The sequence below is a fragment of the Trachypithecus francoisi genome, unplaced genomic scaffold (assembly GCF_009764315.1).
Source record: "Trachypithecus francoisi isolate TF-2019V2 unplaced genomic scaffold, Tfra_2.0 Lachesis_group2, whole genome shotgun sequence".
NCBI classification, from domain to species: domain Eukaryota; kingdom Metazoa; phylum Chordata; class Mammalia; order Primates; family Cercopithecidae; genus Trachypithecus; species Trachypithecus francoisi.
In genome coordinates this window covers 104220775-104241724 of record NW_022681465.1, presented here as the reverse complement: position 1 = coordinate 104241724, position 20950 = coordinate 104220775, and the positions used below count along the sequence as shown (strand labels likewise).

Here is a 20950-nt window from a genome sequence, read left to right as displayed (position 1 = left end):
ATTACAAAGGCAGGAGAAAAGCTTAACTCTTAAACTTGTCAAAGCAATCTACCAGGTAATGCTTTGTTTTGTTAAATATTTTAATATTTTTTCCCTGCAGATTCAATTCATGGTAGCACCTTTACAAAACCAGGTTTGGCACTTCGTGAAACCAAGGCAGGTGGATAACTTGAGGTCAGGAGTTCGAGACCAGCCTGGCCAACATGGTGAAACCCCATCTCTACTAAAAATACAAAAATTGGCCAGGCATGGTGGCACACGCCTATAGTCCCAGCTACTCAGGAGGCTGAGGCAGGAGAATCATTTGAACCCAGGAGGCAGAGGTCACAGTGAGCCAAGATCATGCCACTGCACTCCAGCCTGGGCAACAGAGTGAGGTTTTGTCTCAAAATAAATAAATAAATAAACAGGTTTGGTTATGTTTTTATGATTGATATAATAAAGAATCCACCTGTTCCACAATGAGCAGAAGAACTTCTGCCTGTTAGGAGACCTTTGATCCTATGAACTACTTTTACCTAGACAACTGGAAGAGTCCAAGTTTGTTTTTCAAAATAATAGTAATTTACTCTGGCAAAAAATATCTTGAGTCTTCCAAACTGTTATATATTTGTTTGTAAGTGTAAACATATGTGAGAAATATTCTTTATATGACCTCTTCGTTTTTTTAAGGAACTGGGCTTTATTTTTCTCTTAAATTAGAAAACCTAACCAGGACAAGCTCGACCTACTCCATAGGTTAGGAGAGAAGCTACTGTGTTCACAGGAACGATGCCATCTGTCTTTGCAGATGCCACTTGTGGTCCCCTTGGGTTCTTTACCCACATGGCATCCCCTCACTGGTGTTGGCAAGCTTGGTGCTTGCCAGACATGTCAAGCTACTGGGAACACAAGTAAAGAAAGGTAGTTTGATGGAGCAGGAAGGTCGGGGAGGCTTTCAACTCCAAAGTCATCTGAGCATCAACACATAAAACATCAGAATGTGTTATCCCAGTTAACCTAATTGTCAAAAGTATACAAATCTCTGAGAAAAGATTTCTGCCCAAAAAGCAAACAAGCAAAAAACTCAAAATAAAAAAAAATTAAATTAAATTGTGAGATTCTGTTGAATAATTATATTACTATTCAGTGCTTTACTCCAAATTGGAGCTTCTGAGACCTTGCACAAGGCACTATTATGAATGCTATTTCATAAAAGGAACGGTCTTAATTTTATGAACTAGAAATTCAATTTTATTTATGGTCTAAAATTAAATAAAATCTGGGATATTTCCTTTCCTCGAACACATAATGAAGTTGCATTGTGACTAATGACGGGTAAGACACAGGGCTGAAAGAAGGCTCTGCTTTTTGTTACAAGATCCATGCTCCACTCAGACTCTGGCCTTTTTCCAGGTTCCCAGTCCTTCCTCGTAACTCTCAATGGTTGACAAGGTAAAAAAATGAGAAGTTTATTACAAAATGCAAAGAATACAGTAATGTGTCGCAGTAGGGTTTTGATCACTCTTCTAAGACAAAGTCATTATAGAAATCAATGAATACTCATTCGGTAAGATCTATTTATATTTGAATAAATCATAAATAAATAAACACTAAAAATTTTTAATAAGAGTGAACACTGAGCATTAAAATAATTTTTGGACAAGTACTGGAAGAAATAATTACTAGGAAAGAAATTGTTTTCCACCTGTGATGCCACTGCCACTAATACATTGTAACTTCCAGTGGGTCCAATGTCACAGTTTATTTCTCACATCATTATTACAATTTACCTCAAGACAAGCAATACAAATAAAATATGTATACTAAAAAAGATGTATAAGCACATAAGAGTTTTTAAACTGCTTAGATTAAAACTCTATTAAATTAAAAGTACAACAAAAAACAAACCCAAACAGCTCAAGATTAGTAGAACCCCACCAAATGGTTATGAATAGGCAATGAGTCAAAATACATCCATAGAGTATATGTGTGCATTGTAAAAATCTAATACAATCCAGTTAATCTAAGGCATCAATGTTAGTCCTTCACCAAATACTATTGTTTATTCCCAACTATAAAATGATTAATTTATGTCCAACTACTTGGTTTAGTAAGTACAATAAAAACTCCACATTTTCCTTCTACCTGGTATCTAATACAATTTCTGAAGTACAAAATTAAAACTGACACAGAATAATTTATATTTCAATCTACTCATCTAACTGCCCAATTTGTTTTTTAATGTGGAATAATTTTGACAGAAATGTACTGATAAATACATCTGTTAAGGCCTACCAATCTACACTTAGCCATTATCCATATATAAGCCCCTACATACATACATAACAGAACTGAGGTGTGAAAAGGCAGACACAGAGATTTAAACACATGGCGGGCTGAATGAAATCTCATAAGATGGTCATAACCTTCAGAGTAAAATTCAGCTTCAAACATGAGCATTAACCCTGTCGCTTGACACTGATGTTGTAGAAAAGCTACACTACAAGTCTAGGCTGCAGACAATGTTACCTCAAATACTATAAACCGCCTTTAGAGAAAGTCTAGAAACATTCCTAGAAATTTTCAAAGAATTACTTAAATGCCAGGATTTTTTTTTTTATTATACTTTAAGTTCTAGGGTACATGTGCATAACGTGCAGGTTTGTTACATATGTATACTTGTGCCATGTTGGTGTGCTGCACCCATCAACTCGTCAGCACCCATCAATTTGTCATTTATATCAGGTATAACTCTCAATGCAATCCCTCCCCCCTACCCCCTCCCCATGATAGGCCCCGATGTGTGATGTTCCCCTTCCCGAGTCCAAGTGATGTCATTGTTCAGTTCCCACCTATGAGTGAGAACATGCGGTGTTTGGTTTTCTGTTCTTGTGATAGTTTGCTAAGAATGATGGTTTCCAGCTGCATCCATGTCCCTACAAAGGATGCAAACTCATCCTTTTTTATGGCTGCATAATATTCAATGGTGTATATGTGCCACATTTTCTTAATCCAGTCTGTCACAGATGGACATCTGGGTTGATTCCAACTCTTTGCTATTGTGAATAGTGCCGCAATAAACATACGTGTGCATGTGTCTTTATAGCAGCATGATTTATAATCCTTTGGGTATATACCCAGTAGTAGGATGGCTGGGTCATATGGTACATCTAGTTCTAGATCCTTGAGGAATCGCCATACTGTTTTCCATAATGGTTGAACTAGTTTACAATCCCACCAACAGTGTAAAAGTGTTCCTATTTCTCCACATCCTCTCCAGCACCTGTTGTTCCTGACTTTTTAATGATTGCCATTCTAACTGGTGTGAGATGGTATCTCATTGTGGTTTTGATTTGCATCTCTCTGATGGCCAGTGATGATGAGCATTTTTTCATGTGTCTGTTGGCTGTATGAATGTCTTCTTTTGAGAAATGTCTGTTCATATCCTTTGCCCACTTTTTGATGGGGTTGTTTTTTTCTTGTAAATTTGTTTGAGTTCTTTGTAGATTCTGGATATTAGCCCTTTGTCAGATGAGTAGATTGCAAAAATTTTCTCCCATTCTATAGGTTGCCTGTTCACTCTGATGGTAGTTTCTTTTGCTGTGCAGAAGCTCTTTAGTTTAATTAGATCCCATTTGTCAATTCTGGCTTTTGCTGCCGTTGCTTTTGGTATTTGAAACATGAAGTCCTTGTCCATGCCTATGTCCTGAATGGTACTACCCTAGGTTTTCTTCTAGGGTTTTTATGGTATTAGGTCTAACATTTAAGTCTCTAATCCATCTTGAATTAATTTTCGTATAAGGAGTAAGGAAAGGATCCAGTTTCAGCTTTCTACTTATGGCTAGCCAATTTTCCCAGCACCATTTATTAAATAGGGAATCCTTTCCCCATTTCTTGTTTCTCTCAGGTTTGTCAAAGATCAGATGGCTGTAGATGTGTGGTATTATTTCTGAGGACTCTGTTCTGTTCCATTGGTCTATATCTCTGTTTTGGTACCAGTACCATGCTGTTTTGGTTACTGTAGCCTTGTAGTATAGTTTGAAGTCAGGTAGTGTGATGCCTCCAGCTTTGTTCTTATGACTTAGGATTGTCTTAGCAATGCGGGGTCTTTTTTGGTTCCATATGAACTTTAAAGCTGTTTTTTCCAATTCTGTGAAGAAACTCATTGGTAGCTTGATGGGGATGGCATTGAATCTATAAATAACCTTGGACAGTATGGCCATTTTCACGATATTGATTCTTCCTATCCATGAGCATGGTATGTTCTTCCATTTGTTAGTGTCCTCTTTTATTTCACTGAGCAGTGGTTTGTAGTTCTCCTTGAAGAGGTCCTTTACATCCCTTGTAAGATGGATTCCTAGGTATTTTATTCTCTTTGAAGCAATTGTGCATGGAAGTTCATTCATGATTTGGCTCTCTGTTTGTCTGTTACTGGTGTATAAGAATGCTTGTGATTTTTGCACATTAATTTTGTATCCTGAGACTTTGCTGAAGTTGCTTATCAGCTTAAGAGAGATTTTGGGCTGATACAATGGGGTTTTCTAAATATACACATCATTCATCTGCAAACAGGGACAATTTGACTTCTTCTTTTCCTAACTGGATACCCTTGATTTCTTTCTCTTGCCTGATTGCCCTAGCCAGAACTTCCAACACTATGTTGAATAGGAGTGGTGAGAGAGGGCATCCCTGTCTTGTGCCAGTTTTCAAAGGGAATTTTTCCAGTTTTTGCCCATTCAGTATGATATTGGCTGTGGGTTTGTCATAAATAGCTCTTATTATTTGAGGTACGTTCCATCAATACCGAATTATTGAGCGTTTTTAGCATGAAGGGCTGTTGAATTTGTCAAAAGCCTTTTCTGCATCTATTGAGATAATCAGTGTTTTGTCTTTGGTTCTGTTTATATGCTGGATTACGTTTATTGATTTGTGAATGTTGAACCAGTCTTGCATCCCAGGGATGAAGCCCACTTGATCATGGTGGATAAGCTTTTTGATGTGCTGCTGAATCCGGTTTGCCAGCATTTTATTGAGGATCTTTGCATCGATGTTCATTAGGGATATTGGTCTAAAATTTTCTTTTTTTGTTGTGTCTCTGCCAGGCTTTGGTATCAGGATGATGTTGGCCTCATAAAATGAGTTAGGGAGGATTCCCTCTTTTTCAATTGATTGGAATAGTTTCAGAAGGAATGGTACCAGCTCATCCTTGTACCTCTGGTAGAATTCAGCTGTGAATCCATCTGGTCCTGGACTTTTTTCATGGGTAGGCTATTATTGTTGCCTCAATTTCAGAGCCTGCTATTGGTCTATTCAGGGATTCAACTTCTTTCTGGTTTAGTCTTGGGAGAGTGTAAGTGTCCAGGAAATTATCCATTTCTTCTAGATTTTCTAGTTGATTTGCGTAGAGGCATTTATAGTATTCTCTGATGGTTGTTTGTATTTCGTGTGGTCAGTGGTGATATCCCCTTATACATTTTTTATTGCGTCTATTTGATTCCTCTCTCTTTTCTTTATTAGTCTTGCTAGCGGTCTGTCAATTTTGTTGATCTTTTCAAAAAACCACTCCTGGATTCATCGATTTTTGGAGGGTTTTTGTGTCTCTATCTCCTTCAGTTCTGCTCTGATCTAGTTATTTCTTGCCTTCTGCTAGCTTTTCATGTGTTTGCTCTTGCCTCTCTAGTTCTTTTAATTGTGATGTTAGAGTGTCAATTTTAGATCTTTCAGCTTTCTCTTGTGGCATTTAGTGCTATAATTTCCCTCTACACACTGCTTTAAATGTGTCCCAGAGATTCTGGTATGTTGTATCTTTGTTCTCATTGGTTTCAAAGAACATCTTTATTTCTACTTTCATTTTGTTCTGTACCCAGTAGTCATTCAGGAGCAGGTTGTTCAGTTTCCATGTAGTTGAGCGGTTTTGATTGAGTTTCTTAGTCCTGAGTTCTAGTTTGATTGCACTGTGGTCTGAGAGACAGTTTGTTATAATTTCTGTTTTGTTTACATTTGCTAAGGAGTGTTTTACTTCCAATTATGTGGTCAATTTTGGAATAAGTGCGATGTGGTGCTGAGAAGAATGTATATTCTGTTGATTTGGGGTGGAGAGTTCTATAGATGTCTATTAGGTCGCTTGGTGCAGAGATGAGTTCAATTCTGGATATCCTTGTTAACTTTCTGTCTCGTTGATCTGTCTAATGTTGACAGTGGGGTGTTGAAGTCTCCCATTATTATTGTGGGAGTCTAAGTCTCTTTGTAAGTCTCTAAGGACTTGCTTTATGAATCTGGGTGCTCCTGTATTGGGTGCATATATATTTAGGATAGTTAGCTCTTCCTGTTGAATTGATCCCTTTACCATTATGTAATGGCCTTCTTTGTCTCTTTTGATCTTTGATGGTTTAAAGTCTATTTTATCAGAGACTAGGATTGCAACCCCTGCTTTTTTTGTTCTCCATTTGCTTGGTAGATGTTCCTCCATCCCTTTATTTTGAGCCTATGTATGTCTCTGCATGTGAGATGGGTCTCCTGAATACAGCAGACTGATGGGTCTTGACGCTTTATCCAGTTTGCCAGTCTCTGTCTTTTAATTGGACCATTTAGTCCATTACATTTAAGGTTAATATTGTTATGTGTGAACTTGATCCTGCCATTATGATATTAACTGGTTATTTTGCTCGTTAGTTGATGCAGTTTCTTCCTAGCCTTGATGGTCTTTACATTTTGGCATGTTTTTGCAATGGCTGGTACTGGTTGTTCCTTTCCATGTTTAGGCTTCCTTCAGGGTCTCTTGTAAGGCAGGCCTGGTGGTGACAAAATCTCTAAGCATTTGCTTATCTGTAAGGATTTTATTTCTCCTTCACTGATGAAACTTAGTTTGGCTGGATATGAAATTCTGGGTTGAAAATTCTTTTCTTAAGACGTTAATATTGGCCCCCACTCTCTTCTGGCTTGTAGAGTTTCTGCCGAGAGGTCTGCTGTTAGTCTGATGGGCTTCCCTTTGTGGGTACCCGACCTTTCTCTCTGGCTGCCCTTAAGATTTTTCCTTCATTTCAACTTTGGTGAATCTGGCAATTATGTGTCTTGGAGTTGCTCTTCTCGAGAGTATCTTTGTGGTGTTCTCTGTATTTCCTGAATTTGAACGTTGGCCTGCCCTACTAGGTTGGGGAAGTTCTCCTGGATGATATCCTGAAGAGTGTTTTCCAACTTGGTTCCATTTTCCCCCCACTTTCAGGCACCCCAATCAGACGTAGATTTGGTCTTTTTACATAATCCCATACTTCTTGCAGGCTTTGTTCATTTCTTTTTTTCTTCTTTTTTCTTTGGTTTCTCTTCTCACTTCATTTCATTCATTTGATCCTCAATCGCTGGTACTCTTTCTTCCAGTTGATCGACTCGGTTACTGAAGCTTGTGGATTTGTCACGTATTTCTCGTGTCATGGTTTTCATCTCTGTCATTTCATTTATGACCTTCTCTGCATTAATTATTCTAGCTATCAATTCTTCCACTCTTTTCTCAAGATTTTTAGTTTCTTTGCGCTGGGTACGTAATTCCACCTTTAGCTCTGAGAAGTTTGATGGACTGAAGCCTTCTTCTCTCATTTCATCAAAGTCATTCTCTGACCAGCTTAGATCCGTTGCTGGCAATGAGCTGCGCTCCTTTGCAGAGGGAGATGCGCTCTTATTTCTTGAATTTCCAGCTTTCTGCCCTGCTTCTTCCCCATCTTCGTGGTTTTATCTGCTTCTGGTCTTTGATGATGGTGACGTACTGATGGGGTTTTGGTATAGGTGTCCTTCCTGTTTGATAGTTTTCCTTCTAATAGTCAGGACCCTCAGCTGTAGGTCTGTTGGAGATTGCTTGAGGTCCACTCCAGACCCTGTTTGCCTGGGTATCAGCAGCAGAGGTTGCAGAAGATAGAATATTGCTGAGCAGCGAGTGTACCTGTCTGATTCCTACTTTGGAAGCTTCCTCTCAGGGGTATACTCCACCCTGTGAGGTGTGGGGTGTCAGACTGCCCCTAGTGGGGGATGTCTCCCAGTTAGGCTATTCAGGGGTCAGGGACCCACTTGAGCAGGCAGTCTGTCCGTTCTCAGATCTCAACCTCCGTGTTGGGAGATCCACTGCTCTCTTCAAAGCTGTCAGACAGAGTCATTTGCGTCTGCACAGGCCTCCGCTGCTTCCCCTTTTGTTGTTTAGCTGTGCCCTGTCCCCAGAGGTGGAGTCTACAGAGACAGGCAGGTTTCCTTGAGCTGCTGTGAGCTCCACCCAGTTCGAGCTTCCCAGCGGCTTTGTTTACCTACTTAAGCCTCAGCAATGGCGGGCGCCCCTCCCCCAGCCTCGCTGCTGCCGTTTTGGTTAGATCGCAGACTGCTGTGCTAGCAATGAGGGAGGCTCCATGGCCGTGGGACCCTCCCGGCCAGGTGTGGGTATAATCTCCTGGTGTGCCCGTTTGCTTAAAGCGCAGTATTGGGGTGGGAATTACCCGATTTTCCAGGTGTTGTGTGTCTCAGTTCCCCTGGCTAGGAAAAGGGATTCCCTTCCCCCTTGCACTTCCCAGGTAAGGCAATGCCTCGCCCTGCTTCAGCTCTCGCTGGTCGGGCTGCAGCAGCTGACCAGCACCAATTGTCCGGCACTCCCCAGTGAGATGACCCCAGTACCTCAGTTGAAAATGCAGAAATCACCGGTCTTCTGTGTCGCTCATGCTGGGAGTTGGAGACTGGAGCTGTTCCTATTTGGCCATCTTGCTCCGCCCCCCAATGCCAGGATTTTATACTTTGCCTTTAGCTTCATTTGTCCAAACCAATTGTATCTGCCTTCTACCTATGCACATACAAGTACATACAATACACTCTATATATGAAAATTTATTCACATGCACATACCAACATCACCTCTTACTGAAAACTTAATATGTTCAGATACTCTTCTAGAGGTCTTACCATACATTATCTAATTAAATCATCACAACCAGCTAATGAACCAGGTACTACTATGCCTCATTGTAGAAATTAAAAATGTGCAGCACCAGAACTAAAATATCTTGCCCAGGTCTCACAGCCAGGAGGTAATAAGGTCAGGATTTGAACCTGGCTCCACAGCACACATTCTTAACAACTAGGACACTAGAATAGAAAAGTGTTTTACCATGAAAAGAAACTGCTCCAATTTTTCTCTCATGAAAATACATATATTACATATAAATACTGACAGAGGGGACAGAAAGGACCTCCTCGTGACATAAATCTGTCTGTTATAAAAATATGGATAAATCAAAGTCCATGACAGCTAAAAGCATGGCAAACAGGAATGTATACCCAAATAGCAATGAAAATGGCAATAGGATGACCCTTGACAACTTGGGGTTTAGCTCAGTGTTCTCCAAACTTACTTTTTTATGTATCTCCACCAGCAAAAATAACTTTGAGCAGGTATGCCCAGCATGGAAAATTGTATGCTTGTATTATGGCAATCCACAGATTAAATACTAGAGAGTATTAACGTATTTCTAAATATCGGCATGAAAAATAAATATAGCATGTGGGTAACATGAATTCCATTATGGAGACCCTTAGTTTAAGCTATTCACGTGCAGTTATGAGGTTCCATGACCTTCAACAATTTGTAATTTTTCAGAGGCACAAATTAAACTGCTGTAGGCACCAAGCTGCTGTGCTGAGACTTGCTGGCCTGGGGAGGAGCTGTGGGACTGACCTGCATCTGCCCCTGCATGAGGCTGTGATGCTCTTCCTTTACTTATGGGAAATCATGAAACCTTTGTGTCTTTGTCAAAATGGATCCACTCCCCACCCCTAGAAAAAGCCACCCTCCAATATTATAGTTAGAAACCTTTTTAGAAATCCAAGAGGCTTAAGAAAATGAAGTTTCTTAGCCAGAAAACATTATATGTATATAATATTTAGATATAGACAATATATATCATAGATATATAAATTTATATATACTATATATATAAATATAGATCATACATGTCATCTATCACTTACATATGTGAGACAGAAAGGGTGTATCTCCAGATGATCAAGTATTACTATTGCAATTGCCCTGTATAAAAGGGCTTAGCACATAGCAAGAGTTTAAGAAACATTTGTTGAGCCAGGTGCCTATAGTCCCAGCTACTGGGGAGGCTGAGGTGGGAGGCTCACTTGAGGCCAGGTGTTTGAGACAAGCCTGAGAAATACAACAAGACTCTGTCTCTAAAAAAAAAAAAAAAAGAAAAGAAAAATTTAATTAGCCAGGCATGTGACACACACCTGTAATCTTAGATACCTGGGAAGCTGAGGCAGGAGGATCACATAAGCCCAAGAATTTGAGGCTGTAGTGAGCTATGATTGTGCCACCATCCTCCAGCCTGGGCAACAGAGCAAGATGACCCTGTCTCTAAACCAGCTAATGAAGCAATGAAGCAAGTACTACTGTGACTCACTGTAGAAATTAAAAACGTACAGCACATTTATTTTATTTATTAAATAATTTATTTAAAATATTTTATCAATACTGTATTTTAAAAAGTATTTGTTGAATGAATGAATGAATGAATGTTGTATCCAAAGACCTTTCAAGTATCATCACTGCAACTCCTCCTTATATTTCATATCTCTTTGCTGAGTCCTAGGGGATAATAGCGAGCAGAACAAACACCACCCACACCCTCAGGGAGCCCACACCATACGTATCAATCAGCCACTACACAGGAGATTGCAGCACACAGGATTCAGGCATGGCTCGGTGCTGAACTAGACTTGTGACTTCCCTCATCCAAGGTCTTAAAAACAAAAGACGTCTTTAAGTGCCCAGGAGAGTTTTAGTGTGACTCTGATTAAAGGAAAGAAACAGAGATCCTCTTGGTTTGTGACTTATGGCCTTAAAATTCTGTTTATAAAACTCACACCCCTTTACCCAGAGTAGTGCATTTAATCTCATCCATGATCGAATTTAAGCCAATCTGAAACTTACAACTAGAATTTATCAGGAAGCAGAAACTCTCAAAAACAGCATCATCTGACTACAAAGCTAAGGACACAGGAAGGATAACAAAAAAATAATAATATATGTTGTATTCAATAAATTACAAAACAACATCTATGTATTTCCAATAAAATTATATATAACTTGTAATCACCAATAAAAAGCAGCTATTGGCTGGACACGTTGGCTCATGCCTATAATCCCAGCACTTTGGGAGCCTGAGGCAGAAGGATCACTGAAGTCAGAAGTTCAAGTTCAGCCTGAGCAACACAGTGAGACCCCAGCTCTCAAAAGAAGATTTTATTTTTTCATTTTTAAAAAGCATCTATTGATCAGTTTAGCCTCATGTCTAGTATGGGCCTATATATAACATCTATAGCCTTGTTTCCATGCAGATTCCAAATACTTGGTATTCAGAGTCCGTTTGGTCTTTAGTACTCCAAAAACTAGTACAAATGTAACACAAATGCTCTCGGTGACACTGACATTTTCAAAGATGTCAATTCATTGGTTATGTTTCCCATGTTGTCACATGTCTTCTAAGTGTTTCACAAAGCTGGCGACATGATCTTTCTTGTCCAGTGACCCTACCTATTTGGAAATGGGGCAGCAATGTCCCCTTCCCATAGCAAGAAAACTTGCCAAGGGAAGTGGAGCCACAGCCCAGAGCAGCTGACGCAAGAGCATACCATAAAGAAACAGTCTTCCCCACTTGAGGCAAGGCCTTTCCATGTATTCCACACCTCCTGGCACGAGTTACATAAACCAGCCCAGAGATGAGTAGCTCAGGACCTCAGGGAACCCCTTCACATCACAGCAAGGTTCAGGTAAAATGTGGGCAGGAAAATCTGCCCAGGGGAACAGACAGTATAGCATAAGGAACATTCTGAACTTGACACACACAGGGGATATCTGAATTTTCTGGTGATGACCCACCTTCAAGTGAAGAACTTCCCAACACAGTCCACTCTAGAGGCAATTCCAGATGGGTCAGAGCCAGCACGAGCTCCTCATCCAAGGCAGGCAGCGCTCCCGCCGTCAAGGCAAATGGCGTCAGCAGGGTCTGGTGGCTGCAGGCTGTGAGGCGATTGGCCTGCGTCACCAGCAGACGAGCCAGCCTGCAAGCCATGTTGTCCACGTAGGTCACTGAGCCGGAGCCCATGGTCACTGGAGAGTAACCTTCTGAGCAGAGGCACACAGATACCGTCACCGTCTCCTGAAGCCCATGGCCTGGACAACAAGACAGTGAACAGTTCACCCCAAGTCTGTAGGAGATGCTCTCACAGGGGTCCAATGTGCTAGCTCCACCTCACAGCTTAAGCAGACAACGCGCCCCGGGAGAACAAGGTGGAAAGGAAAGCCAGCCCATTACCCTTACACACTGCCAAGCGTGTGGGCCAAACTAATGCTGACTCCATCTTCTTTCAGTAACTCCTGATTTTAAAACTTACCTTTATGAGCTCTGAGCATTTGAGCATCGGTTCTTCTATCATTACCAAACACTGCTATTCAGCATTCCTTTAACCTTTTACTCCTACCCTGACCCCTGAATTTGTGTTTGTTGTCTTCAAGTCCTTTGCTCTTTTCCACTCTGCCATTTCCTCCTGAGTCACATATTTTTACATATTTATTTAAGCGATAAGTTTATAAGATAGCACCATACAATTACACAAGTTTGCCTTAATTCCATAGAGCTCCTTTGAATGTGAGTAAAGGTAGGTGAAAACTACCCAAGAGAAAACAAAAGGGAAAATATATATACATATCTATGTGTGTGTGTTGTTGTTCACTGACCCCTCTTCTGATAAGTGTCTCTGTCTTGTAGGTGTTCTCAATATTTCTCCTGAGAGTGTCACCAAATCCTGCTGTTTGTCCCTCCCTTCATTCTTCCTCTTCTTTGTCCCACTCTCTTATTTTGCCAGAGCTGGGAAGCTCTTACCCAGGTACATTTTTATGCTGCCCTTGGCAGAATTTTCAGGAATTGGTGGCATCAAATCACTATGATCATGATAATCATGACTGGACAGAGAAGAGTTATTCAGCTACCACTGGTCCATAGCACCCTGTTGCCCCCAGTCAAATGGCTAACAGGTACAAGTCATTCCTCCTCTGCCTTATTCTCCAAAGACTTTCCCCAGAGGCTGTGCAGCTAGGGCTTCAAGGAACAAGAGCATCCTAAGTTCACTGAAAAAGAACTAGTGTCACTTTGCTATTGACTCTTAAAAGTGGTCTCATGGTACAGGTACAGAATGCACCCACCTCCCACCAGACTACACATACCCAGTAAATATTAAATAAATCTGTCTTACAAATTTTTGAAAGGTTGTCCTGGTAAAGCTGTCACCAGGGAAATTCAAGGTTCAGAAATAGAAACTGTGACCTGCCTCTAGATTCTGTTAAAATGAAGGCAAGAAACCTCACTTTTAAGTAGACCACAATATAAACAAATGATTACATTCTCTTCCTCCTAAGGAAGGAGGAGAGTCACCACCACATGCCAGTAAAGAAAAAGATTAAAAGTTTTGAAAATAGGAGTGACACTTTAGTTACTATTTTTTATCCTTTCTCTATAAGGGCTTGATAAAAGAGAAAACCAAGAAAAGAGGGTGAAACTAAAGGTAGGGAAAACATTAGCCAGAGCAAAAGGGCAGAGGGAAAGCAACCAACAGCCGAAGTAACTATGTGCCATTAATTAGGTTTGTTTTTGTTTTTGTTTTGAGATGGAGTCTTGCTCTGTCTCCAGGCTGGAGTGCAGTGACACGATTTCAGCTCACTGCAACCTCCGCTTCCCAGGTTCAAGCGATTCTTCTGCCTCAATCTCCCAAGTAGCTGGGACTAAAGGCACTGGCCACCATGCCCAGCTAATCTTATATTTTTAATAGAGATGGGGTTTCCCTACGTTGGCCAGGCTGGTCTCAAACTCCTGACCTCAGGTGATCCTCCCACCTCGGCCTCCTGTAGTGCTGGGATTACAGGCATGAGTCACCATGACTGGCCCATTAATTTGGTTTGACTATTATTTTTTTTTTCTTTTAATGATGAAGATTACTGGGCTAAAGAGAGAAGTGCTTAAAATTACCGATGGTCTCAGAAATTGGACAACAGATTAATTCATTGACCAAGACCAGGGAGAGCTAAGAGGTATCTGCACTTCTCTACAATTCTCACTGTGTCTGTGTTGTTTGCATATTCACTGGCTACCTTCTTTCCACGTGCAGCAGATATGTTACAGAAGCACATAAGAACATATTCCTTTAAAAATGATCTCAATCTTAACTCTAAGAAAAATTAAAGAGTCTCTTTATGATCCAAATTAAAAGGACCTGAAAGACCCACAGTTAAGAAAAACCAAAATCAATAAAAAAGAATTCTAAAATGCCCTCCCTGTCCTGTAGGTAATGACATTTTAATTCCACCATTAGGTTAAAGCTTGATGACCCTTAAATGCACAACCCACATACCAATAAAAATATAAAACAACTATATCAAGAAGGGCTATTAGCTCATTACAACATAGGAACAGGATATATTAATTTATCATCTATCAAGAAGACAACTAGGGAAATTACAGGTTTCAAAATGTAAGCATTTTGATGATGGGGAGAGAACGTTCTGGAGCTGGAGATCCCCCAAGGAAGATTCTGGATGGACAGGTCATCAAGGAAAGAACCCCAATGACCAAAGGGAGCAAGCAGAGGAGAGGCAGACCTGTAATTGCCAGGCTGCCCACAGAAGAATGAGGAAGAGAGAAGACAAACTTTGTCAATGTCAGTTCTGCCTGAGCCAACCCTGGCAATGGGTCTGAGGTTATAGGCAGTGATTAGGAGGTGATACTCAATAGACAGTGTTTCCTCCATTTGATTGCATCCAAAGCACACCCAACCATAAAAGTTGTGCGGTCAACAGGATGGGTCTGCCTGGTCTAAGTTAAGACTCCTAATTAAGCAGCAGATACAGCTGGAAGAATCTCAGATGTGAGTGTTCTTCCTAATGTACACACACACACACACAGAGGCACACACACTCCTGACCTTGCCGCACTGTTTTCTTTTTCTTCCTGGCTCTCTTCCTGGCCTACATCCCTGGAGGGAAGTTATTTGCAGACCAGTTTCCCAGTCGCACAACAAAGAGGACACCTCACCTGGGATGCTGGACTGGAGAACGTTATCCTCGATGCGCTCTGCAATCATGACATGTCGCTGATGAGATCCGTCATAAGTAAAGTAAAATTCAGCATCTTCAGGAAGATACACATTTTTGTCAAACTTCGCATAGACCGTCATCTGCCCCTGAAAAAGGAATAAGTCGGGGCATTGTCACACTTCCTTGTCCTGGCTCTAAGAAAGCACAATACAAAGGGCCTGGGTCCATAACAGTGTCATTTGTTATATTCACTTCACGTGGTTGAGTTCAAATAGCATGAGTGCTTCCTTCCAACAACAACACGTTTGACATTAGGGAAGATGCTTCCTGATGTATTAGGTATGGGTATCAGAGCTGGTTTGTTCTGTTTTTAAAGTTAAAGAAGTTCAGGGCATAGGAAAGAATTTTTTCTTTCTCTAGAATGTACTAGATGTAGGAGTGTGGTACTTCATTGCCTTTTGCTTTTCAAAAATTATTTTTAGAGACAGGGTCTCACTATGTTGCCCAGGCTGGTCTCAAACTCCTCTGCACAAGCCATCCTCCCACTTCAGCCTCCTTGGTAGCTGGGACTACAAGGATGTGCCACCACACCCAGCAGTCTTTTACTCTGAATTTCTACCAGCTGAACATCATGGCTTGAGTTAATTTTTATCCTGTACCTAAAATGCCATTATTAGTACAAAAGTTCATGATAATTATTCTTATCTCTGGCCTTACCCTGTACTAGACCATAGTCAGTTGTAAGAATCTTAAATATTTACAAATATTGCCAAATAAATAGGACTACTCCCTCTCCCTTGCTATGCTATTTCCATTTGCTATTTCTCTCCTCTGAGGGATTTCCAAGTGCTCTTTCCTCACACTTTCTCTTAAGAGCTTCTGGTTGGCACAAAGCCCTGCAAAGTGCCTTGGTCCCAAGAACAGGAGCTGCCACCTCAGGGCACTGAGGCATCCTCTGAGGACTAATGTCAAAGGAAGTGGGGCAGCAGGCTGGGGCTGTTGGGTATGTCGGCATCCTGAGGCTTTGCAGAGGGGCTATAGCAGCCGTGTTGCACCCAGGGGAACAGCAGCTATGGTAGGGACTGCCAGGTCATCTCCAGACCCCAGAGGCTTTGAAGGATTTGTGCTACTCCCTACCCAAAACACAAAAAGCAATACAAAGTGGGGCCTCCAGAGAGAGAGCGCATTCTGCCCAGCCTGTGGGAGTGGCGGGGAAATGGAAACCTGGAGGCGGAAAGGGTCGCCCACTTTGGAGGGCCTCCAGAGCTCAGCCCGGCATGGAGAAGCATCTGGGCTTTTGTGTGCTTGCCCAACAAAAACAAACCTGTTCGCCAAGATATCTTTACCCTGTGATAGAGGAGAAGGTGAACAGAGAAAAGCCTACACAGACTCTTTAACATCAATTTGCCTCTGACAAATATCAGTAAGACATTTCATAGGACACTGAGTTAAGCCAATCAAGATCAAAAACAAAATCAGTGCAGGGTTTTCTAGTAGCCACATGGTTATTTAATCTCAATTTTTTACAATAAACAAAAAGCTATGCATTTCTAGTGGTTTGCAACCTATCACACACACAGTTATCTGAAATTATGAAATGGTATAAATACAAAGTACGGAGTTCTGAAAAAAAGTCACTGGTTGGCAGTTTAAATTGCCCTTTTTCTGCATATGAGCATGCATGTGTATGTGCACACATAAACGCAATCAATAGAAAAGCAACACGCCAAGAAAAATCTACCATACAATAGCTTCCAAAAAGTTCAGGAAGGAGATCTGAAAAGCAAAAAACAACAAATGTCCAACATGACTGAGAGAGGAAACTCAGACGAAATTCCATTTCCTAAAAAAGGAAGAACAGCTTGCTTTAGTCATGTTCCTGGATGCTAAAGAGACTGTTAACTATCCACAAGCAGATCTGACCTGACCTGTTCGTGATTTTTTTTAAATAAAAAACAAATTATATAAACAGATCAAAAATTTTCACAGATCACAAGGATATCTAATCTGCATCTATTCAAAACAATGATCATATTACTATTATATTTGGTTGGGTGGACAAGGACTACAACTTATGAGAGTTTAATTGCAACCCTTTCTAATGCAATACAGCCCTGAACATTACAATCTTGTAATTCATCACACCTGCCTTTCAAGAACCATGCCATGCTTTACACTAGTAAAAGGATAACCAAAAGTCACATGAGTAATAAGACATGCCCATTAAGGAGATTAAAGAGAGATGCCCAGAAGTCCTAACACTCAGAAGAGATTCAGCAATAAAAAGAGTCTCTTATATGGTAACCAGAAAAACACCAGAAAGACCCGGATAAAGATGCTATGGGAGAAGAGGGGGTGATACAGAAACCAACAGAGAGACCCTATTAGACAGAAATGGATGGGCGGGAGAGGAAGACAAGGAACGAAAATATGAAGATGAAATAACAAGAACATTTTCATTCAGAAAACATAAAGCTCAAAGGAGATGGATTTAGATAAAGCATTTGAGAGATCAGCAGGAAGAACGGTCTTCTGAAAGAATATGCAAGTTGAAAGAATATGCAAGTACAGCTTAAATAGCCAACCACAGGTGGCAATGTTTTGGGTAAGAGTGGGACCTTTCTAATCACTGAGGCCACTGAAAATCTGCCACTCTTCTTAAAAGGCCACCAATTTCATATATGACAAAGACAAAATTCCAATGTACAGAATTCCAGAGTACTTCTTTCAGTTCCCCATCTGGATCCAATTGCATTCTTTGTTTCAGGCAATTGAAAACTAGAAAGTTTCCTAAATAAACTTGTTGGCATAAATATGAGAATCACTCTGCTCCTACACAGAAGCAATAGAGATGTGTTCTCACATTTCTATAAACTCACCATTTCCAAAATATAAAACACTCAAATATGCCAGTGAAATTTCTGGAAACAATAAGAAGCATGCTAGGCAAAATTATATCCCCAAATTAATCAACAAGTTTAGTGTAGTCCAGTCAAAATCCATTTTTCAAATGAAACTTAACAAGCTTATTCTAAAGTTCATCTGGAGGAATAAATACACTAGAATTGAAATGATACTTTTGAGAGAGAATGTTTGGACTGTCAAAGCTTGCTCTACCACAAAGCAAAACATACAATAAAACCAGTGTCATTTAAACAGAGTAATAGTAGCATAGAGAAAGACAAGTGCAAAGTCCGAGGCAGACACATGTACCCATGGAAATTATGCAATAATAGGTGGCATTTCAAATCAGCAGGGAAAGAATGGACAATTCAACAAACGGTTTTAGAACAATAGCTATCCATTAGGAGCAAAAACATGCATTCTACCAAATGATTAAATTTCTAATTAATTCAATATCTAACAAAAAAATCCATAAAAGCATAAAATTAGAAGACTGTTTAAAAGTTTTCATTATTTAATAAATAACAGAAATTAAAGGTATTTAGATTTCATCTGCATTGACATGATCCTAAACTATCAACCTTTTTCCATTTTTCCTATTATCTTCCAGTCTTTATTCATATGCACAGGTAATTATTACACAGTTATACTCATGGCATAATACATTAATACATACTGGTGTGCTTTCTTCTCTTCTATCAAAAACATTTTTCCACGTTGTTACAATCTTTGGCACCCCTTTTAATTGCATTCCACCAAGTGTTTGATGTTCTATAATTCCATGATTACTTAAATATTCATCTATTGCTCGTTAAGAGTACTTCTGACTTTTTAACATTTTAAACAACTCCTGATAAACATTTTAAGTATTTTTTATCCTTTGAGATGCTATTTTAGAATAAAATTCGAAAAAAGTTTCCAAAAACATGAACACGTTGTCATAAATTACCAAACTTCTTTCCAAAAATTTTGTATCAACTTTTATCACCACATGTGCTGGTTAAGAGGATCATTTTCACCCCAACCTTGCCAAAACTATCTTTGGAATTATTTCCTGTGTTAACAGATCATAAACAGTTCCTCACTGATTTAATTCACTTTTTTCCATTGCCACTGAAATGTGTTGCCCACTTTTATAAAAGTCTATTGCAAGATAATGCAAACATTGTTAGTGGCCAAACCAAATTTCAATTTGAATAAATTTAATCTTCCCTTTCTGTTTCACATACGAATTCACCTATAAACTTTGCCTTTGGCAGATCAAAATTTTTAGTTTCCCAAGTGAACCAGTTGGAATCAGTGTCAGAATCATTCCCTTTCCCCATCAAATAGTGAAGGTGTGTCACCTCTTACCCAATCATGCCCAAATAAAAAATACTCATCAGTACTCCCACAAAACCTTGGAAGGCCAAGTCACATGGAAAACAGGAATCACAAATGTAGAGCAGAAGAGCTGAATTGACTATAATCATACTAAACACAGTTCAACATAACTACACACAAAGAATCAGGTAAATTAAACTAACGTTTTTTACCATCAAGCATCCTCTAGAGAAATTCTACTTGTAAAACTCAATAATTTTCAAAGACCAAGCCTTCTGTTGACATGCTGTGACATCTATGGATTTCTTCCCAGAGAACCAAAAAGGTAGCAAATGTTTTTACCACCTTAAACTATCTCATCCAACTTTCCTATTCCTTTCCAGATGGTATTAAAGTGGAAATGGCTGTCAACACTAGTTTGCATGTTCTAAATATTTTTTCATTAATCAATGTCTCTAATAACCTGGGTAATTGAGTGGCTGTATTAGCCTAATCACTGGGTATTCTTGTACTCATGTTTTCTCTCTCTTCCTCCCTTTCTTCCCTCTCACTATAAACAATGCATCTGTTTATAACTACACTTTGTTAATAACAATGCTATTTGCTCAACAACACCTTAACTCTGGTTTCTTAAATATATGGCATGAGTGGGCAATGAACAAATACTGCATTTTCAAATTATGACAATGAGAAAAAAGGATACATCTTTTTATAGTGGGGTTTCTTAATCAAGGTAAGAATCTGAATATGGATTTCAGACAGTTTGAGAACCTCTGAAAATTATTAGCAAAACTGGTTTTGTGTGTGTATATATGTCCATTTTCTGAGGAAAGGTTTATGGCTTTCATCATAGTCTCAAAGGCATCTAAAGATTCAAAAAAAGTTTATGAACTCTAGCTTTTATAGTAACAGGCAAAAATGGGAAGTTCATAAATACTTTTCAATGGTAATTGTCACCTTTTTATTTGACGGGAAGACATAAACTATCTTCCAATGGATTCTAGTATTATACACAGCCTTTATGTGGGATAATTAGGCAAAGAAGCATAATAAAGGTAAAAATAAGTTGATAATCAATGTTTACTAATACATGCCATGAAAACCACTATGCTAAAATATAGTGCTATGTGAACTATCAAATTTGATTTGTATTCAATATTTGAAACTTGTCTTCTTTACAATAATAAAAAAAATCTATACAGAGCCTTTCCTATAGAACACAGTGCATTGAACTTTCTAAAATCCTTGAAAAGTTAAAAGAAAATAAAAGGATGCATTGTTATTATTCCATTTTATAGGTAAGTAAATACAAATATAGGCACTACTGCTAACTAGCTCAGGATCCCAGAGCCAGATGTGTAATATTAGGTTTCTTGATTTCTGCCCCAACCTCCAAGTTAGGTTATCTTCTTTACAGTTTCTCAAGTACAATAGCACACGTGGTGCCAAAGGAAGCACCGTGGGCACAAAGTATTTTATTCAAATTACTGTGTGTAGCTGAAGTACTTCTCTAAAAGAAAGTGTGGAAATGCAAATATTATTTCTTATATGTGTGTGCACATATATACAAATACAGACATCGATATATCTATATACTTATACATATTATCTATGTGTACAGCA

The 20950-nt window shown here is 39.5% G+C and overlaps 1 protein-coding gene across 3 annotated transcripts in view; it reads right to left on the bottom strand.

The window, feature by feature from the left end:
* The window catches only part of ARHGEF28 (Rho guanine nucleotide exchange factor 28), a 333170-nt gene that overhangs the window by 180232 nt on the left and 131988 nt on the right, over window positions 1-20950 (bottom strand). For all 3 annotated transcript variants that reach the window (XM_033179864.1, XM_033179861.1, XM_033179862.1), the window contains exons 3-4: window positions 15099-15246; window positions 11894-12187 (exon numbers count right to left, since the gene is read on the bottom strand). In XM_033179864.1, coding sequence (XP_033035755.1) covers window positions 11894-12187; window positions 15099-15246 — 442 coding nt within the window. The remainder of the gene's footprint in view (window positions 1-11893; window positions 12188-15098; window positions 15247-20950) is intronic.